General features: G+C 38.7%; 1 protein-coding gene across 13 annotated transcripts in view; it reads right to left on the bottom strand.

Annotated features, from left to right (window-relative positions):
* Positions 1–2659: 2659 nt before the first annotated feature.
* Positions 2660–25644, bottom strand: part of Mpdz (multiple PDZ domain crumbs cell polarity complex component) — a 144916-nt gene continuing 121931 nt past the window's right edge. For all 13 annotated transcript variants that reach the window (XM_036179661.1, XM_036179665.1, XM_036179662.1 and 10 more), the window contains 15 exons: positions 21899–21991; positions 21734–21808; positions 19870–20035; positions 17763–17908; positions 17055–17138; positions 16716–16909; positions 14557–14704; positions 12266–12352; positions 10899–10989; positions 9972–10015; positions 9162–9284; positions 7910–8014; positions 7244–7356; positions 5832–5955; positions 2660–3941 (listed from right to left, as the gene is read on the bottom strand). In XM_036179661.1, coding sequence (XP_036035554.1) covers positions 3795–3941; positions 5832–5955; positions 7244–7356; positions 7910–8014; positions 9162–9284; positions 9972–10015; positions 10899–10989; positions 12266–12352; positions 14557–14704; positions 16716–16909; positions 17055–17138; positions 17763–17908; positions 19870–20035; positions 21734–21808; positions 21899–21991 — 1740 coding nt within the window. In that variant the 3' untranslated portion in view covers positions 2660–3794. The remainder of the gene's footprint in view (positions 3942–5831; positions 5956–7243; positions 7357–7909; positions 8015–9161; positions 9285–9971; positions 10016–10898; positions 10990–12265; positions 12353–14556; positions 14705–16715; positions 16910–17054; positions 17139–17762; positions 17909–19869; positions 20036–21733; positions 21809–21898; positions 21992–25644) is intronic.

The raw sequence follows: 25644 nt of genomic DNA on the forward strand, positions 1-25644 counted from the left end.
AGAACATGAAAGAAGTTTGTGGCACCACAAGAAGACAAAATTATAGGTATGAAGGGAGAGAATGGAAGAAGCATGGAGCAGCTTTCCCACACGATTACAGACAGACTCTTCTAAGAAGTCACAGTCAGTGCTAAAACAAAGAGAAGCTTCCTCCACTAAGGTGCCTAAGGCAGTCTTCAGAGTGCCATGCTTTAAAATACAAATATCTTCAGTGGGACAATTCTGAGATTATTACCACACATTTACCTCTCTGATGGAATTTCACCTCGGGCCTACTGTTAAAGTTGCAGCACATGGCTTACAGTCAAATGCCTATAGAAATATTTTGTCTGTAGTTTACAATGAAATGGACAATTTGGAATACTTCTATGCTGAGGCACAAGAAGCTGAAATGTAAAGCACACACAAATCACTTTAAGAATACTTTTTTCCCTGGGTCTCTTACTCTTTTATATGGACATTTTCTTGGCACCAACAGCTTTATTTTTTTCTCTCTTGAAGTACTGGAGAGCAATCTAGCCTCACAAAGGCTCCCTTTCAAAGGGCAAAGTTTAACATTAATTCCTAGTAGACAAAGTCCAGGGACATCTTTGCACAAACCAAATGCATTCCAGATCTGTCAGGAACTGGAAACAACAGCGGGCCTCTGGAAGCATGTGATGAGAGTTCCTACCTTCCCACACAGCAAGCACAAAGCCCATCCCTCCTGTCTCTCTGCAGGCAACCTTTCAACTCCAGCTTTGCTGGGAGATCTGAAGAGTGGTGTTGGCATTCAGACAACAAACTACCTGAGCAAATCTAAACAAGGCCATCCATCTACCTCAGACAAGGGAAGAGCTCCCTTTTCTCTTCATGTCTGTCAACATCTGCTTTCTCAGGATTCTAAAGGTGAAGAAAAAAAAAACAAAAGGAAAGAAGGAAAAGAAAAAGAACTCTTTGTGTCTTCTCCATCATGATTCAGTCTTCTGATACATGAATTTCTTGGACTTATTATTCCCCATATTACTCCAGATGCTACAAATGGGTCAGTGTGAAGTTAACACATCATTACTGCTAAAATTATCCCCTGGCAGTACTGAGGAACAGCACCAGAAATCTATGGTGGTCTCCAAGTTTAACTGAACAGTAACACTGAATTTATAGGCAATCCATTGTCTTGTTGTATCATATACAACACTAATACTATATGATTAATTTTAAACTGTTTGCCTAAGGGTGTTCTTCCATCACATAAAACATACATTTACAGCAAAGAATAATATGCCTTTGCTTCTTTACTAAGCTGGTGGAATCTACGTTCTTTTCCTTTCAAACTTTATCTACTGTCCCTCTTCCTCATGTTCATTGAGAGCGGCTCAAAATTTCTTCTGTTAGAGAAATCCAATCATATTACCTCATGATACAAAAGTGCATTATTAATTATCTAGGGAATCCTTTATAAAGTACTGCCAACTGGTATCTTGAAACAATGTTAAGTTTATTTTCTCACAATTCTGGAGGTCAGGAACTGGAAATCAAGATATCGCCTTAAAGGACTTCCTGGGAACGGACCCTTGCCTCTATGGGTGATGGTCCCAGGGTTGCCTTGGCAGATGTCCTTGCCTCCATCTTTACATGTTCATCTCCTCTCACATGGCTGAGCTGTCACAATTACAGGACAGGACTCATCCTAATACAGCCTGTCCTTAACCACATTGGCAAAAGATCAAATGATATGTGAAATTAAGTTAATTATAAAATTTTGTATATATAAAGATCACATTCTGAGATTCAAGTGGATATGGATTCTTAGGACACCATTAAGTGAAGACACAAACCTGCCTGTTTCTTTTCTGGGGGCAGGGACTAGGGGTAGTACTTCAACATATTGCCTCAAAAATTAATTTGATTGCTTGACTTTTTCTCAGTACTGATACTAGTATTCCCTATTAAAATCTTTTTGACTTTAAACTTGTAGAAGTGGCTAAGTTCAGCATCCACAGTATACCATGCAAGGATTTAGCCATATCTTCATGAGAGAGGGTCATTAAAAGATGGCCAAAAGCCTATAGGTTACCAACATAAAAAGATGAATTTTGTTAACCAAGATATGTTACAATCTGCACTTTGGTTCATTCATTTTGAGTTTTGAATGGACAACTAAACTCACAGGATGGTTATATAAAATTATATTCTTATGTTTGAAAACTTAACTCAAAGATTTTCAACAAAATGAGCTATCATTTTACAAAGAGAACCAGCAAGAAAGGATGCACTCTTACTAGTGAATTTGAGACAGAATCCACAGACAGAGCTTTCTCACACTGTTTTCCATCCAGACTGGCCTTGTTCAGTAAGAAAACTTCCATTAGATGTATTTTAGCAGTCTATAAAGTGTACAGTAATATAATACGGCTGCATTTGTAGCATCCCTAAAAAACAAGAGTGGAACACTTTTCCTATGTTGTCTTCCCCAGCTCATGAGCAGCCTTATATTTCTGCTATTAGGAAACATTGTAGAGGTAAGAACATTGAGGTTTGCACAAGGATGTTGTCCAGAGTTCTTTAAAATGCATCTATGGTGAGACTTGATAATAAAGAACTGTAAATCTTGAATAATAAAGCTTTTCCCCATTATAAAGAACAAAGAAAGCATCTTCTTTTTTGTTGTGCACCACAGAAACTTTATTTATTCACTTTACATTTACACAAGAATGCTATAATAAAATATCTGTACACTACTTCTGCTACAAATATAGAGAATATTTAAAGTGACTTTATATATTCTAATGTAGGAGTTTCACGCTCTAAAATGGGATTGAACACATGATAATTCCTCACCAGTTGTCTCAGTAAACAGCTCCATCTGTTCCCCTTAGTCTTAAACTATTGTATTATAAGATGTTAATACACGGCAGTGAAGTGAAGTTATGGTAACTCCCTTAATTTTTCTGTAAATTTATTAATGGCATACAATAAAAATAATTACTAACACTGCCTTTTTCTTTGTCATTAAGATTAATACTAATGGAAAAACAACAAGCATAGCACACTAACATATCTTCAATGTTGTATCAGTCTGTTAAGTCGGCACTAGAAGGTTGTGGGCTCCTTCCTTCCTATGTCTTCCATAGCTAGATGGTGGTTTTCCAGAAGAACTACTGCCAACACAGGGTAGCATCATTATTGTACTTATAATGACATGAAAATATAACAGATCACAAACTGAAAGTGAATACCAAGATACATATTAGACATGATTTCTTTTTAAAGCTTAGTAATACTGCTAAACAATGCTAGCAGAAAAATATATATTAGAGGTAAGACAATCCCATATGTTACAATGTTAACATTTTTAAAATAGTAGACCAGTCAAGATTATTGAGAACATTTTGGGGGGGGTCTACCAGATTGGGGCACTTTTCTTAAACTCAAGATTGTCTTTTTTCCTTGTAAATTTTTACTTTTTTATCCTAATTTGCTGAAGATATTTTTCTTGGATACCTTTGAATTATTTTGTTTCCATATTACCAAGATGAGCATATAGTTTTGTCCACATGACTATAAATTGTTAAATATATTCAAAATAAAAATGAGGTTTACCTATGCAAATATTCCTTCTCTATGAGGTTAGGAGCATGAAATGCTAGGGGAAAGAAAAAGTGTGCTCAGTTGTCAGTAACAAATCACTAACTGTTTCTCTCCCCCTGTGGTTTCCCAGAATGAACACAGCATAGGAAGTCCACAGGACAGTTCCACTCTGTTACAGTAGGAGGTAAGCAAGTGGCTGGGCTGGTTCAGCTCTGGCAGCCAGTTCAGGAAAGAACCATGAGGGTGACAGTGCCTTTTGTCTGCTTAAGGATGGCAACTGCTTCTTCATGGGTTACTCCTTCTAGACTCTGCCCGTTGACAGCAATGATCTGATCGCCCCTTTTTAGACGCCGGTCTTCCGCGGCTGCTCCCTGCAATTATAAAGCAGGCTTGTTTACTTGTGAAAGAATTCAGCCTCACACAAAGAAGAGCTGAACAAGAATGCAAATTGCTCTGCATGTACACACACATTGCTCCCGGCGCCCCATCCCATTAGGCATGATGAACACACACAAAAGAGGCCTTTCTCCAAAATGGTTTTAACACCGAGATTCCAATCTGGGAGTGAATTTAGCAGTCAACGGAGTAGCTGGATGTTTTTTTGGCGGTTTAGCACAGCAGTTGGTAGCAACTGAAATTAATAAAGACTATTTGGGCATTTGCCTAGCAGGAATGATTTTATAGAAACAAGGAATTTCTATCCATAAAGAAGACCTACCGAACAACAAGAGATCAGTGAGCAGCAAAAGCAGCTTCATCAAACAAGGCTATAGACTCCAGAATCCATACATTTCCAAAAACAGAAAGCTCACATGGAGGCTGACCAGAGCAGGGTAAGGCAAAGCGATTATTTAAAAGCCATTCCATGGCTGGGGAGATGCTGCTTGTACAGTACTTATCCAGGGTGGATGAGGCCCTGAATTCCAACTTCAGCACAGAGCCAGACACAAGCCTCCCAACCACTGCTATTTGTAATTTTTTCTAAGCTTTGGAAAGAAAAACTGCTCAAGCTGTCTAGCTAGGTTCTTACTGTAAGGGTAGAGCGATTCTTCCTATTTCTATAGGCCCTAAATAATTATGATTAAACACAGACATCCTATTTAAAAAAGAACTCCATCTTAAAGCATGCATATAGAAGATAATTATGCAATTAAATATAAGATTAAAAATATGGAAAAGTTAATGAGGAGTGTATAATGATGAAATTCTTAAAATATGTTTTAACTAGCATGCCTTAAATAAATCGTTCCTAGGCCGACGAAAAGGACTGCATGGTGCTTCTATTCATTGGCAAATGCTGTCTGTATTTTTGGATATACCAATAACTTTTTAAAAAATCTCACAAATTAAGCCTACCGCTAGCTTGTCACAAGAACAACACTTTAAATTGGTTGAAAATAGTAGTATTTTTCTAAAATAATAGAATGAAATTTCCATAAAATAGAGGACCATAGCACTTTAAAGAGCCCAGATGAAGTCTTTGCAGGCCTGACATTCATTTTGTTCTTTTACACTGTAAAATGTGGGATTCCTGTTTTTTTTTTTTTTCTGCAGGGAACACTGTTCAATTTTATAGTCTTTGAAAATAAGTCTTAACAACGCAGTATCAACCACTGTATGTGTTTCCATTATTTTAACGACCTCATCAAAATTATAGTCTCTTTGTTCTTATTGTCAATATTCTTAAGCTAGTTTAGTAGATGACTACAACTCTCTACAGAGCTTTCTTTTCTAAAGCAATCAAACCCCTTGATCGTAATCCTGCTTCATTGTAGATGACAAGGTTGTTCACCACTCCTCAAATTTCAAACATGCTTTTCTTTTCAATTAAACTTATAAACACCCTAGTTATAATATGAGATGCATTTTGTGTATTTTTCTGTACCTATGTTGTATTTCACAACTATGAAAGAACACAGAGGAAAACATGACAGTCCTTGACAACAGATACATTATGAAAGTCCATTTTCAAAAGATCATCACATAGAACTTCCTTTCCAATGAAAAGAACAGGCTTAATTATTTTGTGTATATTGCTGAATTTCCATGGAGTTTCAATTTGAGCTTATTTTTCTCTAAACATAACTAAACCTCAAATTGGACAAAGATATTTAATGATCTGTTCCTGCAGGGAATTTAGAAAGAAAATATCAATGTTAACCATTTGGCATCACCTCAGGCCATAAACTAATAAGCCAGCTGCTGACCAGTGTTAATTAATGTCTAGCAGGGAACAGAATGGTTAAAACTTGAAAGCTTACCTTTGCAAACACTGTTTTAACATAAATTGGTAAGTCTCCGTGAGGGCTGCCATATCCTCCTACAATGCTGAACCCTAAGCCATCTGGTCCTCGGTCTAGTGTTATAGTCTTACACTGTGGAGGTCTACAGAAAAGGGAAGGAGAAAAGAGGTTTGTAACTAAACACATACACACACCACACACATATACACATATACACCCACAACACAGCCCCATAACACCCCCCCCCCACACACACACACAGTCATTACTCTGTGCCTTGTGTATTATCTGATTCAAACTACAACATGCTTCTTCTGTATGTTATCAATAAGGAAGATGTTATTTATGGCATGATCTCACAGCATAGAAATTCTCATTCTGTTTTCAGTTTATTGTGTGAGAAGAGAGTGAAAGTTTAGAAGACTATAATGGAGAGTTATAAACACTGATCTCAACTCCAGAGTAGAAAATCAATTGTGAGCAATGTAGGAGCAGCAGCAAATAATTTGAAAATTCAAATGTGCCACTCTTTACTCTTCCATTTTTCTAGTACTTTTACATTTAGTGTTGTTTTCCAATATATTCAATGTTTTCAATCAAAAGTTCAATCAAGAAGAGTAAGATAGCATCTCAAAAAAAATCAAACTGAAAACTGGGAAAGTGTAGTAGGTTGAACAGCTGTCTGTAATCTACCCATCTCTGGCTAGTAACTGTCTGTAATCTACCCATCTCTGACCAGTAACTGTCTGTAATCTACCCATCTCTGACAGGTAACTGTCTGTAATCTACCCATCTCTGACAGGTAACTGTCTGTAATCTACCCATCTCTGACAGGTAACTGTCTGTAATCTACCCATCTCTGACAGGTAACTGTCTGTAATCTACCCATCTCTGACTAGTAACTGTAATCTACCGATCTCTGACCAGTAGCTGTAATCTACCCATCTCTGACTAGTAACTGTCTGTAATCTACCCATCTCTGACTAGTAACTGTAATCTACCCATCTCTGACCAGTAACTGTCTGTAATCTACCCATCTCTGACTAGATAACTGTCTCTAACTAGGTAACTGTCTGTAATCTACCCATCTCTGACTAGATAACTGTCTCTAACTAGGTAACTGTAATCTACCCATCTCTGACTAGATAACTGTCTCTACACTAGGTAACTGTCTGTAATCTACCGATCTCTGACTAAGTAACTGTCTTCGACCAGGTAACTGTCTGTAACTTATTCATTTCAGACCAGCAGCTGACTGGAATGACATCTCTAACTGGATGAAATTCAAAGCACTGGCACTTTCGACGTCATACCTCTCCCATTATTCTATCTCTGTTTGAGTGCCAGAACATGGGACAGAGACTGCATTTGTCTGGAACATTTGATTTGAAAGCAACAAGTGATATACCACCAACAATGTATGTGCTCACCCTAAATCATCCGGAAATATACTGCTTGATGTTAATCCTGTGAAAGCAAGACACGGACTGGCAAGCTCTTGCTGATGACCCGTGACCACACTCACATCTCCCCCAGCAACCACCTGTGTGTGGGCAAAGCAAAAAGAGAAGAACATAGGTTCATGTAGCTTAAGAGACCCCAAAAGACTTTTCTCCAAGAAATAAACTTGGCTTAAAATGAGTACTACCTACTTAGTCAAAGAAATGATTAAAATATTATTAAAAAGAAAGGAATTTCACAATGCCCAGACACCTCTTAACCGTCCAGATAGTAAAAACATCCTAAATTAAATTCTACAATTTTCTTTGATGTTTATAAATCATGACCTCATGTGCAATTATTTTTCAAAGATCTTTAGAAGACATGCCACTCAGAGAGCACACAAAACTCTAACAATTAATCATTAGTTGCTATGGCCCTGTGTTTTTCCCTTTAGACATAATGAAGGCATCAGGATGAAATGGTACAGAACATGTTTCATAATACTTTCTTGGAGCTCTCATCTGAATCACTGACTTTCAAGGGATATATTAAATAAAATAGTAGCAGGGGACTGAATCATTTTTATTTAGCACCAGAGCTCCCGTGTCCTCAGGCTACCTGTATTCCGAACCTTTCTGGGATAAAAGCCGTACCTGCATTTCAATGGAGCCAGAGGCATTTTTCATCAAGTTAACTGCTTGTGTATGAGTCATCCCTTCAGTGGATGTGCCACAGATGGTAACAATCCTATCTCCAACCTGCAAGACAAATAAATGGCCACTATGCAGAGCAGGGCTAGCAGGCCAGCACAGTCCTTCTTCTACCACTCAGCACACCTAAGTTGTCACCTACCACTGAAATATAACCAAGGAGACCACTAGCTCACGTCTAAGAAGCAACTACAAAAAGGGATTCGGTGCAGATGAAGCTGGTGGTTCTAGAGGAGGGATGAGAGGAAAGTCACTCTTTCCTGGCCCTCCTTTCTCCTGAGAAAGATAGCACTTCTTATTAAAACCAGAAAGCACCAGTGTCCTCCGGAAGCCAGATTTTCTCTGGACATGATCACCGTGAGTGTTAGATGAGACCGTAAGTCAGAGGTTGGCAAACTAAGGGCAGCAGAGCTAACCTGACACACTGCCCACTTCAGTTCATAAAATTTGCTTGGAAGATAGCATGCTTGCTTGGCTATTTCACAGGGCAGAGCTGAGCAGCTGCAAGAGAGTCCTATGCCCCAGTTTAAAGTGTTCACTTGCTGTCCTTTAGGATGTTCATGGACTCTATGGCACTATGGTATAATCAGTTTCTCAGTGTCCATGATAAATTTAGAAGTGCTAACCACTCACTCCCAAACTTGGGGCCATTAAACTGAGATATGATTCCTTTGGAGACTTCGTTTGCAGCTCGGGCCTAAGAGATTTTCCTTCAGGGACCCAGCCACTGAAGTCAGGTCTACTGGGCCAGCAGGTGTTCCAACACTGCTCAACACTCGGGCCTCTCTCAACTTTGAAGCAAATCTGTATGTTCTGTAGTATTTTGAATCATATTTGCATTAAACTTAGTAAAATTTTTAATAAGATGAAATAAATAGCATTTTTCAATTTGGTATGGTCAAATCAGCACTTAAGCCAGGAAGACATCTAAAGGGAGTTTCCCTCTGTACTTGTGCTCTGAACATACTTCGTTACCTTTTCAACATGTTCCACAGTTGTAACTGCCTTTCAGTCTTGCATCTGATGACATCATGGTCCCGTTTGCTATTCTTTATCTTTCATTTACAGTAAGTGCAGCCTAAGCTTCACTAACTATTTAAAGCAGATTTAATCTCTGGCCATAGGCAGCTGGATTGAGAAGCTGGAAACACCGGCTAGATTTGCTAAGGCCATCCTGGTTAGTAGGAAAACTTACTCTGAGTTTCTGGGTTTGAGCCGCAACACCATTTGGATGCATCATTGCAATAAATATAGGAACATCGCCAAGTGGGCTGCCCACTCCTCCAGCAATGCTGATTCCCAGTGAGTCAGTAGGCCCCTGTCATGGAACAGATAGATTTCAGTCAAAGTAGTATTTTAAGCCAACCTTTTGTTGGTTCTTTACACACAATATTCTATTATCAGATAGGATCTTCTAGGAATGAGGGTGGAATATACTTCATTTGACACAAGAGGTTTAGGAGAGCAAGTATCTGTTTGGGAAATAAAAGCAATCAACACATACTAAATCTTGTTGAGACTGATAAAAGGCAGGAGAACTCCAGAAGCGAGAAGACTACAGAACCAGATAGTTCCTGACTTTGAACATGGGCCTGACATTTTCCAGTGCCAGGCCTGGAGCACATGCACTGTCCCCAACAAAACTCTGGGTCTTACAGAGGCCATCAGCGAACATGAAGCATATTATGATGGCATCCAGTGTTGAGGAGGCTGTACAATAAGTCTCAGCAAATCATGCCTTATGTTCTCTCTTACACATGGCTATTATCTGAAGTAAAGGTTTACTCATCAGCACAAGAGAGACAAGGAATTATTTTGTGTAGGGACACTTTTGACAGTACAGAAAATGTAAATAAAAACTTTTCCTTATGTCTAAGGAATTTGGCAATGATTGAATTGCACTATTTCCACTGCTTACAATGTACATACAGATTTTTCAGATGGGCACTATGAACTATTCAACAAGAAAATACAAATGAAAATGCCTTAGAAGAAAGTAAATTACCTTTTTTATTTCGACTGTTCTTAATCCCTGAATTTCAGAAGCTACTGTAAAGGCAGAAGCAGATAAAATGTCTGTTAAAACACTTTTACGCTTATTACTATTTTAGCCAATGCAAGGAGCTGGATGGCACAGCATGGGCTATGTCTTTTTCATAAGGGTGCACTTGGTTATCAGCAGAACATATGATTAAATCTACTTCATATGGAACTCTTTTTCCCCCAATGGAAAAGTGTACATGCCATTCAATTCTTCCCTTTATTTCAGCTTTGATTACATAACTGTACAATCTACTCTGACTGAATCAAGAGCAGACTTGGATATACTTTGGATAGAAAGTTGCTCACACAGCTGAGAGGAATAGTTATGGATGAGTTTAAAAAAATCTATGCACTAAGTGTCTAAATTTCTAGAATATTAGTCACATTGCAAATAGAGACTGCCATATGGCGAGTTCCTTCAATTTGAAAAACTCTCAACCAATGCATCAAGCCAAAAATCCTCTGCGCCATGATTTTATGTAATTAAAACACAGGAGAATTGTGTCAATTTTTTCAAAATTTTTGTAATTTTAATGAAAAAAATTAAGGCTTTGCTTAGTGGTATTTTCTGGCTTACTGGAGTTGCATTCAACACAGAAAAGGAACAAAATCAAATATACTACTCTGTTTGGTAAGAAAAAAATTACAGAATTTTGGCAATAATGAATCTATAACTTGTAAAGCAAACATAAGTGGGAAAAATTGCCACAGGGCATGCCTTCATTTGCTCAGGATTTTGGCCAGTGCATGTTTTATATTTACATTAGGATATGAGATGGTTTGGGGAAGAAATGGGCTCAGTGGTAAACAATTAAAAAAAAAAAAACTGGTGTCAACAGCCAAAACCAGAGCAGTACACTTCATGCATAAAATGTTAAGGCAATCTTACACGCATTCTTCTTGGTGTTGCTTTCCAGTGATTCAGATGCATTTATTCCAGAAAGCGGGAGAGTGAAGGATGACAGGCTACTGTCACTCACCTAAAATATACAGCAATTATTACAGACAGTTTGGGAAATTATAATTCCCCTGAGTACAAAATATTTCACAATTCCATTTGTTTATCTCATCTAATAAGAAACACTGTCACACTACAGTGGTATTTGGCAATTTAAAGGGCAACTTAAGCGTAGCTATTGGTTTCCTTTTTCTGTTTAAGGAATTATACAAATAATAGAAGATAAAAGGGCAGTTGAAGTTGATTTCAACCTATGTCCAATTTTAGTGGTCTTTCATAGTCTCTCTCAAGACTTAACTTCCTTTGAATTTAAACAACTACATAACTGCCAGGGCTTCAAACTATCTAACAAGGGCCAGTGTGCTGGAACCTGAGGGCAGTAATAAAAAGTTAGTAAATGTGCTTTGTGACCAGACTTAAGAAAAGGAGACTGTCATCAGAAGATAACACTGTGGAGAAAGGCTTGCCAAGAATCAAACTGTTAGTTTATTGTATTTGTGTGTGTGTGTGTGTGTGTGTGTGTGTGTGTGTGTGTGTGTGTATTTGTGTGTGTGTGTGTGTGTGTGTGTGTGTGTGTGTGTGTGTATTTGTGTGTGTGTGTGTGTGTGTGTGTGTGTGTGTGTGTGTGTGTGTGTGTGTCAGGGGGCCTACATGTGCATGTAAGCATGCATGATTGAACCTTGGATACCACTCCTCAGGAGGCATTCATCTTGCTTTCTGAGCCAGGGTTTCTCACTGGGGCCTGGAGCTTACCAATGTGGTGAAGCTGGCAGGTCAGTAAACACCAAGCTGCCTTTACCACCCCAGAACTGGGATCGAAAGCACCACAAAAACTCTTTAACTGGGGTCCTGGGGATTTAACTTAAGTCATCATGCTAACTCTGCACACACTCTCTCCCTAGCCCATGAATCAGGTAATTTTAATATCATAGTTCTATAAAGGAGATGGCTTCTAATCACCTACCTAGAATTTCCCAGGTGAAGACTGATGTTTGTCTGACAGTATCTTAAAAGTATGTCACCGTGACTGGATCTGGTACACTGGTTAGGTGGCTAACTTTGAGACTGTGGAAGAAGAATGCCGGAAACAAAGTCCCTCTGAACTGCCAAGAACCTCCAAGGTCCAGGAGCCTACCAGCCATGTTTCCCCCATTCTTCAGTGTCAAACTCTGCACTCAGGTCCACATTGCTCCAGGGCTGGATCTGGATCTGGGACCTTGGGCAGACTCTCTGGGGACATCTCTGAACTCCTCTTTGCATGTGGACTGGCTTTGCTCATGAACTCTACATCTACCCACCTGGCTGCTTTGAGAAGGCCTCCTCTCTGAGTGGAATGGACCAGCTTTGATTCTTCCAACTTCTAGGGTTACTGTGCCTAAGGAACACTAAGGGAGACAGTTTATGAAAATGTTAAAATGAAATTCTACAAACATCTTTAGAAAAACATGGTCTAAAACTAAAGGTATCTTCCTTTTGTGATTTCCAAAGACAGGGCAACCCCGATCCTTTTTGAAAAATGGTCTTTAAACATTTAAACTCATAAAAAATAATAGTAATATAGTAGCCATTAGTTTCCATCTCGGCATTCCACAAATCACATGGAGATCATTCCTACCAAGACAAATAGAAACTGAGAAGTAATTTTTCCTGAAACATCATGGGCAAATAAAGCAGAGGAAACCCAGGATTTAAAATGCAAACCAAAGCTCAAATCCACTGCACACACAACATACATTTCCCTTAATAGGAAAAATACTCAAATAATTCAGTCAAATTTCCTTGGTGCATGGTAGTTGAGCAGACTTACTCTATAATACTTAGATAAATACTTCTAAAAATGTAACGTTATGAGCTGACACCAGGCAAGAAATGCATATGGTCTAATAATAACGGAAGGGGCACAAGCAGGTGTCTGAGATCCAGGGCTTTTAGAGTCAATTTTCCTATTATTCCAAAAACACTTCAATTAAATTTATGTATATATATATATATATATATATATTATTTGTATATTTAAGACCCTAATTATTTATAAAATAATTAGACAAAACAGCAATAACCTGGAGCAAGCCAACCATACAAATATAAGTTTTTATGGCTTTCATTGTATGTTTTCTGACTATTTTTAAAATAGCTAGCTAGACTGACTTTAAAATCACTTATATTATCTTGCTGTGACCTCCTCCTCTCTCTTTCTGTAAGATCAGCCAGTCTCACAGGGCTAACAAACGTTCCTAATTTATCTCCAAAATGAAGATATTCTTCCTTAAAAAATTCTGGTCACTAGCTAAGCAAGGCTTGAGGCTATAACTCCAGAACTCAAGAGGCTATGCAAATAGGTCACCATGAGTTCCAGGCCAGCTTAAGCTACATAGTGAGTTCTAGGACAGCCTAGGCTAGACAGTAAGACCCTGCCTCAAACGCCGCTCCCCTGAGTCCACATAAAGAAACAATTTTGATCACTTTGTTTTGATGACTTTAGTAAACAACAGGTTTATTAAATGTGTGCTCCATTAATAACTAATGATAGCTAATAATTAATGTAGTGCCAGGTCCTATCCAAACCACAGAGGTTAAGGTGGAGCTTCAGCCTGAGAGGTTCCCATGGTAGCACATGCCCAGCAGCCCTAACAGCTGTGGAGCCGACACACGTACACGCTCACATTCCCTCAGACCCAGATGTAGGGAATAAGCAATGACAGTGTCTTCAAGTCCATGCTGAATTAAACTTCAGGAGAAAAATACATCAGGCAAAGGCAAACACAGTAAACAACACCTCATTTCTAACACAATCTCCTCGAGAAACTGAACTGTTTCCTGACAGGGAACTCTACCTCCCACAAGTTGTTTTCTAAGGAATATTCTGTACTTCACAGCTTATTTTCAGGGTGACTCCACCTTCCCACAGAGAAGCGCTCCTCATGAAGGCTTTCTTTGGGGGAGACCTGCTTCACAGTGTAAGATGCACTGAAACTCTCAGTGCTGCAGCAGTGGGCGGGAGCCTTACGACTTGCACAGTGATTCCTAGTGTTGGCGCTATGGCTGAGTCTGTACTAAACTCCCTTCAGAGCAAGAGGACGCCACAGTTGAGGACAGTTTGACATTCACTTTAAAATAGAGCAACAGTGTTGAGTCAGATGGGGACTGGGCTTGTGTGAAACAAAGTGGAATTCTGCCACTTGGTGTCACAAAACTAAATACCAATTCTGCTGTGCCTAGAAAGGGGTTCAGGAAGGGGCTGAAAAAGAAAGGCCAGAAAACATTACCTCCTGGGGTGCTGTGGGGCCCGGGTGGCCTCCTAATGCCTCAAATGAGTGACTTTACTTAAACTAAGTTATAAGAATATATCCAGAAAGAAATATGGAGGTATGTATAGATGTGAAAACTTTTGTGATCTGAATATATATTTTTCTTTTAATATGAACTTTAAAAATTTGCTATTATTTCAGGTATCTGTGTCATAAATTCTAACAAAGTTGTTAGTCAAATATACAACATAATAAATGATCACAAATTTATTGTTTTATCGGAGGTGACTAATAACACATATAATTACTATACAAAATTAAGTTTGTTACTTGATTTCTACCTTTAGCAGGGCAGCAACTGCTTCCTGGGTGGCATTACGGACATCTTCTCCATTCACCATTAAAATCTGGTCCCCCTGCATCAGTCTCCCATCAGCATCTGCAATGCCTCCTTTGACAATATCTGATACAAATACCCCAGTGTCATTTCTGCAAGCAACAGTGTATTTCAGCATTAAGATTGGTTCTCAGCTTCAATGCAAGGCTTATTTAATCAGAAGTAGTTATTCTAAGTGAAAATTTTGTCTATCTTTAACATTTTTACAGTTTTGTGTAATGCTGGGGTAGCTTTGCCAGAATAAGAGAAATAACAGTGAATTATATCTTAAAAGGATATTTCATAGATTGAAAGTATCTCTCAGATCATATTTAGTATTCCTTAGTTATGTACTCTGAATAAGTGAGTACAATTCTTATTTTATGGGCAAAGCACCTAGGAGATGGTAAAACCAGCATTAAGGAATCAGTGGCTGGGTACTAAGTGCATGTTTTTTTTTCCCACACCACAGTGAAGTTGTCTATGAACACTTGCAGTTATGTGAGTATGCTGAGATTATCATCAATGCCATTAACCTTACTGAAAATAAATGACAGATATGTACTACAAACTGAAACAGTTTAACCACATCACTATGATGTCTTTAAGTTATTATGTATAACAGATATAACTTTTACATACCAATATAGATTTATTCAAAACAAACAAACATTAATCTTATTGTTTCACAAGACTGAAAACAAACCTCTGGAATTTTCCATTAAGATACAAAAGCAACTGTAAATAGGATTGTACAGTAAAAGTTGAATTGCACAAGAAGACTTCAAACATACCATCTGACCACAAAATCACTCCATCTAACCATGGCTTTTCTCATTTTTAAACAGGACGTTAAAATTAGATGGTAGGATTTATTACCAGACAAATGTATAGTGTTCTGGTCATCTAATAGACCACAGAAGCCTTGCATCTGAAATGATTTTTGCAAGTGGTACTGTATCCCCCAAACAGCCTACTTTTCCCAGATATATTCCCATTGAGATTCAAGTAGCATCATGCACTTTCTCTATGCACTAAAAAAAGTTAGGTCTTTGATTTTCTCTGAAAAACAAACAAACAAACAAACAAACAAACAAACAAACAACTGGTAAATGTATGTTTTAATTCCAATACAGAAGTGTGGCTGCAGCCTAGATAAGCACAAGCCATGAACAGTGCCCTCACTGGAAGGCTGCTCTGACAAGGTGGTTTGTGGAGCCTAAGGACAGCTGGTGATAACTCTATGCTACTGCAGCCTACATAGGAGCTGATTCTGAGTTCTGACTCATCTGCTTAACTATTCCATAGATTCTAATCCTGATGGTCTTATAATGCAAAAGGGAAGAAATGTTTATAAAAATCATTATTGGATAATATTACTTCTATAAACATCAGTTAATATAGATTACATACCAATGTCCTTTAAATATTATATATCTTCCCCAATACCCTGCTTTATGCTTCTAGTCCTCCGCTGGTGGCACATGCCCTTCACAATGACCCTCTTCCCTAGACTATTTACCCTGTCTCCTCTTTTCTTGTAACCTTTCCCCTGTCCTCATTCTTAAATAGGGAACTAAGCTGGTCCCTCTCATATTTCCTTTTCTAATACTCCCAATGTGCCTGTTACTCTCAATAAATCCACCTGCTAAAAGAATCAGAGTTTCATTCATCAGAGCATAATTTTTAAAAATACTTTAATTTTAAAATTTGTATTATTATTTGTAGTGTGTGTGTATGCTACCTGTGTGTGAGTACCAGAGGAGGTGAGAAGAGGGTGTCATATCCCCTGAAGTTGTAGTTATAGACAGCTATGAGCTACCACCAAGTATGGGTGCTGGGAAATGAACCCAGATCCTCTGGAAGAGAAGCAAATCAGCCATCTTTCCAGCCCTTGAGGATAATTTTCTGAGGTCAAGAACTATTTCTTATTTAACTGCTCCTCAGGTCACAGCGTATCTCTTGGTACACAGCAGACATTTCATACCACATGACCTTTTGCTTAAGAATATATAGCCCTCCAACACATTGACTTATAAATGTTGATAGTGACAGAACGTAATACCTTCAATGAAGGCTACAATCAATTTCAATAAGGCCCTGGGTTTATTCTCCCCAACATACCTCTTGCCAACAATGCTCAACCCAAAGCCTTTGCCCGGCCTCTTTTGTAGCTCAATGGTGAAGGTGTCACACACATCCTCCTCTTTGTATGGGGCCTCATCTCGATAGAGTGTCAGGCGTACTCTTTGTGGAGTCTGTCTCAGGACATTGATTGCTTCATCATGCGTAGCCTTTCTCAAGTCAATACCATTCACCTGTACAAAACAGGACACTGATGGTGAGGAGCTAGGTGAGGTGAGTGAAGGGCAGGAGGAAAGAGGAAAAAGGGAGAGAAGGAAGGAAAAGTCCATCACCCTTGACTTTTGCTTTTAAGTCTAGGTTAAAAATAAGCATTCGTACCTCTAAAATCTGGTCTCCAGCCCACAGTCTTCCATCTTTACATGCTGCCCCTTCTTCATAAACTTCATGGATAATAATAGCACCCTAGAGCCCAAAACACAACATACTCATGTGTTATCCCTTTTCCCTAGGAATGCTGAGAAGATGGGAATCCAAGGACACTGTACTTTGTATATAGCTAAAGGGGCATGCACTTTATGGGTCCATATGTGAGCCACACATCATAATGTAAGGAAATGTCTAATGACATAATTTTTGTTAAAAGCTGGAAAAAACATATACTTTTTCCTAATAATATAGAAATTTCGAAATAAAACTCAAAATTTATAAAGCATATGCAAATATAATACATATAGTCCAATTATAATCTACAAATGGAAAAACTTTTAAAGTATTTTGACATGTCAAAAATTATGTATAAAGTATTCATACTCTTCTCAATATAGGGCTGAGATAACCTGGGTATAAGTAAAAAGGAAGTTAAACAATGCCAAGGACCAGTGAAGTGATACAAACACTTGGAAATTTTACATGTAACAGAGCCTATTTAAGTCAGTCTTGGCTAAGTCCGAGTCATAATCCTAGTTTTTGTTACCAATGATATATTTTTTCTCCACCTGTACATCACATTTAACAAAAGTCTCATTCATGGACCACCTGAGTGCCTGTGTACTGGGTAGGGTACTGTGTACTGGGTAGGGTACTCACCAGCAGTGTATCTGACCCCCCAACAATACTCAGGCCCAATCCTGTTTGCCCTTTGGAAATCTCAATCGTCGTTTCACAGCCAGGGATGATGGGGCACGTGGCAGGATCAGAAGCAAAGACCGCTGGTGTTGACGACCTGCTTGTACCTGAAAATGAGTTTAGAATGAGTAAGCCGCAAATAAAAATCGCTTAGAAAGACTGCATGTCAAATTCAGCATGTTACCTATGAGACAGGAAGGAAAGAGATTAGAGGGAAAGGCAACTTCAAATCTGTCTTGAATATTTTAGCCATTTTGTATTTAAATGATCAAAGTAGTATGGCTAATTCATCATTATTAAGCTGGGGTCTAGGCATAAAATTACTTTTTTAAATGTTATTTTGTATTTTTTAAGTTGCTGGTGGTACATAGGACAAACTATGAAGGGAAATAAATTGAGAGTCGGGTTGAGCCTCTACTCTGAATTCAGTAGCCTATACTTTTCCAGAGCCAAACATGCTCCCTATGGAAGAAGTACTTGTCATACTCAGAGCTGAGCTGGCCTGCACTGACTCACAAGCACACTCAGGGGAATGCAGCTCATCACTGATTCTGGTCATGGTGCTGCACCATGATTTAACAGTTTTTATCTTCTTTTTCTTTGTATCATGAAGCATTTCTTCTTATGTAATCAGTTCAGAGCATATTTGCACATATATAAATATATGCATAAATATTCCCTTTATTCATTTCTTATCTTTCTTCTTGAGTCTTGTGGTATTTTTATACTTTCAACATTAAATCCTGCTACATACCTTTCTGAACACAGCATGAAAAAATAAAGAGAACAATTCCCCTGCTTTGTTTTCTGAATATGCACAAGACACCCATTTGATGACACAGGAAAGGGCAGGTTTGGGGAGCCCCTCTTGGGGAGGTATATGCTGTAGACAAGATGTTCTCTTTGCAGGAAACCAGAAATAAACTATGCTCTGACTCCAGAAATGGTGAGAACAGGTGTATGATATTTTCATTTATGTTAAGTTTTCATTGAGCATTTCATATTTTATACACAATGCTATTTAGGATCCCACATTAAATGAGAAAATGTTCATTAAAGTATTAATGGGTTATTTCAATAAATTTCTCAGCCCTTCTAAACACAGGATTACTGTTATCAGCGATGTTTTTCTTTAAGACTTTTCAATAGGTGTATTACAAATGCTTTCAGCCTGTTTTTCCTTAACAAACTGTCAAATGAATGGACTATTTCAGCTTGTATTATAATTCAAGAAAGTGTCTCTTTTCCCACCTTCCACAGAAAAGGTAATGTTTTAATCATTTCTAAATGCTGCTTTAGAGAGTTTACAGTTATTTCTTATTTTATTATCCATGGACATTCTTTTTTAAAAAGTAAGTCAAGTAATTTTTTTTTTTTGAGACAGGGTTTCTTTGTGAAGCTTTGGCTGTCCTGGTACTCGCTCTGTAAACCAGGCTGACTTTGAACTCAAGAGATCCACCTTCCTCTGCCTCCTGAGTGCTGGGACTAAAGGTGTGCACCACCATTAACATTTGTTCCATTGTGAGTTTGGTGATACAAGAAAGTCTCACCCTTCAGTATCTCATCTGACATGAGCTTTGCTGTTATCTGAACTCCCAATTTGGATCTATCATATACACAGCAATACCTAGCACTTTCAGCTTTAGAGCAATAGTAACCAGTATTGATCCTAGCTATGAACAGGATCGTTATGTATCCACCTCACATACCAGGAAACTGAAGCTAACAGCTCCTTGCCCATTCCACCAGCAGAAGTTACAAAATGACATGTCTGACTCTGTCCATGGTTACTTGGAATTGCATGTACCCAGCACGAACTTGAGAGCAAAGAAGACCACTCCCTTGGTTTAGGGAGAAAGAGGCTGAAGCATGCACTACAGTGGTTTCCTAAGGTATCACAGTTGGGTAACTATACTCTCCTCAGTTATACCCTCTGGAAACCCTTCAGCTACCAAAGATGTTTTGACTTCAATGCCCTTCAAACTGCCCTGTGTGCATGCTTGCTTTGAAGGAAGACCCTCCATTATTGAGGGTGCTCTATAGCAGGACTCTCACAAGCCAGTCTTACTTGGGATGGGTTCTGGGTCCAGAGCTGGGACTGCAGGAGACTGAGGTCTGTCTTTCCTTTCTCCACTGTCTGCAGAAGCTGTTGAAGGAATAGCCTGGCAAGCTGGATTCCCAGCTCGAACGGTCAGTTTCACAGTTGCCTTTGCTGTCTTCAGAAGGCTGATAAACTGGCCGGATGTTGATGTGAAGGAGAACAGAATTCAAAGACAAATGAGAAAACATATACAAATAAAGTCACCAGAATTGCTGTAATCTCTTTTGTGTTTTTTGTGTGTGTATGCCTGTATACATGCTTATGTGTGTGCATAGATACATATGTGTGGGCATATCAAGGCCATAAGGTTTCTCACTGGCTTGAGGCTCATAGATCTGGCTGGGATGGATGTCCAGTGAGCCCCAGAGAATTTCTGTTTTATGCTTCCTCATGACAGGATTATAAAAGCTGGCACACCATGACACCAGCCTTTTACTTCTCTTTCTCCTACTCCTCCTCTTCTTCCTTCTTTCAATATGGGATCTGACTATCCAACTCAGGTTCCTTATGTTTAAATATTTACTTATTTATTTACTTGTGTGTGTGTGTGTGTGTGTGTGTGTGTGTGTGTGTGTGTGTGTGTGCGCGCGTGCGCGCGCGCGCATGCGCGCGCGCCTGTGGAGTCAGTCCATAAGAGGGTGTCAGGTCCCTTGGAGAGGAGTTGAAGGCAGCTGGGAGCTGCCTGACATGGGTGCTGGGAACAGAACTTATTAAAAGCACTCTTTACCACTGAACCTTGACTGTAGCCCCACAGATTCAGACTCTTAGATACTCCTTTGACTGAGCTACAACCCCCTGCCCCACCCAGAGTCAGTGCTGCTGGGCTCTAACTCATCTTTTATCATGGAAAAAGAGACAAACGATTTCCCTGTGGTTCCTGGAGAAGCCAAGAAAGAAATGCCTCCTCTAGTCCTTCAACTGCCCAATGAGAGTATGGCTATGCTTAATTTCTACTCTCCTAGAAGAGCTTCGTCAAGATTCTTCTTTATATAGTATATTGGGGGAGTGACTTTCAACTTACTGCATTTCTAATCAAGTCTGTCCATTCCCTTGATACTAGATGACCCCTACAATGCTAGATGACACAGAATGCAGTCTGCCTACTCTTATTCTGCAAGTGATCTGAAGCACCTTCCATAAACTTCCACATACACACTGATGTGCCCATGTTAAAGGTAGGGCAGCAAACCCAGCAACAGTAAAGTCAAGACAAATGCAAAGCAAAATCAGATATACAGGTTAAAGGACCCAAGCTTTAGTGATTACAACTGAAAGATTTTAAAATAGCTTTAAGCTTCTTGGTGGCCAATGTAGAAATAGATTATACCCTAGAAGGGGTAGCAGAAAGATATCTCATCCCAAGGAAAACACAGCTTTTTTTCTTGGCACTTATGTACAAACAGCATCACTCAGACTCCAGATACAAGGAGCTGTTCAACACCCACAAATACCAGGCATGTAATGGTTGCATCTTCAAATCTATTTAATAACAATATACATGACAGCTACCTAAGGGTAAACATTCATAAGGAAAATACACCCTTATTCTCAACATGAAGTAAGCTACTGTTTTGTAGTTCCAGATTTCTCAAAAGAAAACAGAGGCAACATTTATCAAAAATAACAATGAATACTAAATAATTTATCAGGCAGAATAACAACATTTTCATGACTAGAAAAGATAAAACAAAAATTGGGAGCCCTGAGGAAAAACCTCTTTTTGGAAATAATAATCCATTTCACATATCTCCCCAGGCTTAATTACTATGTCCCACTTGAGCCAGGCCAAAGGATGGGTTGGTAGTACCACTGCCTTTTTTTGCAAAAATACCTTCTCAACAGGACATCCAGCGACAACTTCATCATCTACAGCCAAGATCTGATCTCCAGCTTTAAGCCGTCCATCCTATGGTGAAATGCAGAGATCTGAGTCAACATTTCTGAGCAATCCCCTCTTCCACCACTTCTTAGCAGCTAGAAAGTTAACGAGCATCACCTTGGCTGCTCCCCCATGCTCAGTTAGACTCTTGACGACGACTCCGCTGAGTGTGTCTTCCTCACTGATAGCAATACCCAAACCTCCTCGATCCTAGGAGAGTAAATGAAGATCAGTCAAGGGAGGCAAAGTGGATTTAGTTTACTCAAATGTAAATATATGGAGCCATGAGGACCCAACACACCATCAACCTAAAGCTACAAAAGCAATTAAAGTCTTTCTAATGATAGGAGCAATTCCTGCTGTAGGCTCTGTTCCTTCTGGGGCAGAACCCTGAGTCATTTCTCAAGAAAAAGAGTCTTCATTTGCTGCAGAATGAGCATGCTTGCCTGTGTGTGTAAATCATGACCCCAAATTGGCCAAGGCTACACAGCCATTATATAGATCACATGGATCTATATTTTCAACATAAAATTTAAAAAAATCCAGTACCAGTGGCTTTCACCTTCCTTTCTGACTGCTTTTAAAATGGAGTGTTGAGCTTCTGTTCCAGACAGAGCTAGCCACTTTTTACACTGTAGTTTTCTCACAGAGAAGTTTCACACAAAGTCGGATGAAGAAAAAGGCAATTTTTCAGTCTCTCAGAAGCACACACCTAGAGCCACACTTGCCATCAGAGAATGGGTTACTGGCTTTGAATCTACCTTCTACCAAAGTATGTCACATGATGTCTTTAATGTTCCCACTTAAGGGGGGAAAATCTAAGGCTTGTGTTTTCTGGTTCTCTTGGATCTGTGGGAAACCTGCTGCCATGGCAAGTGGACACTCAGGTGTGCCACAAGGAAGAATGAGGATCTCTCACCTACATTTATTTAAGGCTATCACTTTGGAAGTAGAAGCAATTGCCACCCATACTCCAAGCTTGCAGTGAGTGAGTGCGGCTGTTCCTGTCAGTTTGTCAGGAACTATACAAGACTCTAAGCCTGATCACCCAGAGGATGTACTCCAAATTCCCCATTCACAAGAGCTATGATACAACAAATGCCTGTTTTATGTTTACTGGGGTTTTGTGGTGACTTGTTATGTAAATGAAGGTAAGTAGCTTCAAAGATGTGAATTGAGTACCTCTAGTCAAGTCTATAATTGATTACCATAGTCACAGTCCCTGGCTGGAGTTCACATGTGACTTGGGCTAGTAGTTATGATGGATCTTCTGACATTTGGAAAGCAGGCACCCTTACTTCTACCCCATCACATGTAGAAGAGGCGGCTCAAGCACTAACTACAACTGGCAGCCTTTCAAGGGCTATAATGGAGATCAGTTTTGGAGAAAGACCTGGCCCTTGATAACACTAGCCAATCTTGAAGTCAATCACACCTGAAGAGTAACCTGAATCCAAAAATCTTCTTCTGTCATTAAGCCTGATGGAATTAATTTTCTCCTGTTCGTTACTATTTGGCTTGTGGTTTTTGTTGTTGTTTGCAACAGGAATTCTAAAGGAACAGTAAGCCAAACATCTGCATGTATATTATAACCTAACCCCACTGAGGACACTATAGAAGTAAGTACAAATATTGTAGACAAACAGTTTCAGAGGAGCAGGATGAAACGTACAAAAGTAGAGTGAGATGTTTTGAGTGTGCATTTTTCTACGTAACTGTTAACCCTCCAGCTCACTTCAGGCCACAGTCTGTGAAGTCCTTCCTCAAGAGGATAAGATACAAGAAACACTGTCTTGAGCTAGTTTTAAAATGCAATCATGCGGTGTGATTCTGGAGAAGTCATATAGTCACACAGTTAGAAAACTGTCAACAAGGATTGCAGATGTGTCTGAACTGAACAAACTACCGTTATTACCAGAAAGTGAAAGTTTTTCTAAAGTTCTGATGAAAAACCTGTAATTTTATTTGAAGATTTCCACTATGTAAAATTATAGGAATGTGAAAGTGATTTCTGCCAATCATAGAATCTGCTGCTTGCTATGATGTATAGTTTTCTAGGGTAAAGAGTACTAAAAGTAAATTTTTGATCAAGGTTTTCTGATTATTGAATTAACATCACAGAAAGCCACTCTACTTTATTTCATATTTGTATCCCCATTTTTAAAGAGTAGTTTTAAAAGGAAAAAGATAATTGAATGGAGTTTCTGCAATAGAACTAGGAATGGCCTGTTATTAGGTTCACACTTGTATGCCAAGTTTTGAACAGGGGATGGACACAGTAGACCATTCAGGAACACCAGCGATGTGGCCTCAGGTAGGAAGAGAGCAGCAGTTAAAAGTGGAACAGTAATGACACTCTTCCATTGTTAATAAGCAGTAAATATTATCACGAACAGTAAATGTCATAATGAACATTCTATTACATTTAAATTATATTTCAAGCAAACATAATTTGAAAATTTCTGGAGAGTTAAGGGACAAAGCAGTTGAGTCATCAGTGTTAGAAGGCTCTTGTGTCTTTACTTCACTGCATTTCAGTCCCATGCCATCTCAGAATGAGACATGGGCAGGCTTAGCAGGATCTACCATTTATCATTTTTTAGCAAACACCTCCATAAAAGAAGCATCCAAGGACACATTCTATAGATCACTCAGAATCTCATAGGTTTAAAAATATTTATGAAAACAATTATGGAAACTTGGATCCTGACAAGTGCTCTATTTATTTCACTTAATCTTTAGAATAGTATCTCCACTATGAATATGTAATTTCTCCCTTTTAGATCAGGAAAGAAAACCCAAAGAACTTAGTGACTTCAAAGTCACAAGTGAAATCCTGAAAATCATGATTTCATCTTTGTCTAGCTTATTTTAAAAGATTCTTAAACATTCCCTTATTCCCTTTGGTAATTAATAAAAGAATACATTCCAGTTCCCTGATACTTTACCATAAAAAAACTAAATAGTCAATGGAAGTTTTTTTTTTGTTTTTGTTTTTGTTTTGTTTTTTTTTTTGGACAAGGTGTTGACATTGTCAAACATCTTGGATTTTCAGCAGATAGCATCGTCAGAAAGGGGAGTACATAGACTAGGCATCCGTGAATGAATCCTCAGGAGGGAAAGGGCAAAGACAAAGCTTAGGATGAAGCATGAAGGAATACTGCTCCAGATCTCATCCAACCAACAATAACTGACTCAGACAGCCTTAATTTCAGAAGAAGACAGAAGAACATGAGCTTAAAGACTCATCTGAGACCTTTCAGAGTGTGAGATGGCATGTTGTGGACAATGCAGACTTCTGTCTACCTCATTACTAAGTGCCAGACAAAAGAAATGTTGACTGATCTGTTTGACAATCAAAGTTTTTAAAAGGTTCTGAACAGCTGGGTGGTGGTGGCGCACACCTTTAATCCCAGCACTAGGGAGGCAGAGGCAGGTGGATCTCTGTGAGTTCGAGGCCAGCCTGGGCTACCAATTGAGTTCCAGGAAAGGTGCAAACCTACACACAGGAACCCTGTCTCAAAAAATAAAAATAAATAAATAAATAAAATAAATAAATAAATAAATCAATTAAGGTTCTGAACAAAGGATGAAAGTAATGTAAACAAATATGAAATAACTCAACAAGGCAGGAAGAGAAAACATGTGTCAGCAATGAGATATCTTTTATTCTTTCCTAACAACTATAATAATACCCAATAGTTTTTTTTTTTGTGTGTGTGTGCACGCATATGTATACCAGGTAGCAGATACACTATGTATATGTGTGTATTTATCACTATAACTACAGTGAGTACTATTTTTTTATCCTTATTTTGTAGAGTATTATAGTTAGCTTTTTTGTTACTGGGATAAAATATTGA

The sequence above is a fragment of the Onychomys torridus genome, chromosome 2 (assembly GCF_903995425.1).
Source record: "Onychomys torridus chromosome 2, mOncTor1.1, whole genome shotgun sequence".
In the NCBI taxonomy this organism is placed as follows: domain Eukaryota; kingdom Metazoa; phylum Chordata; class Mammalia; order Rodentia; family Cricetidae; genus Onychomys; species Onychomys torridus.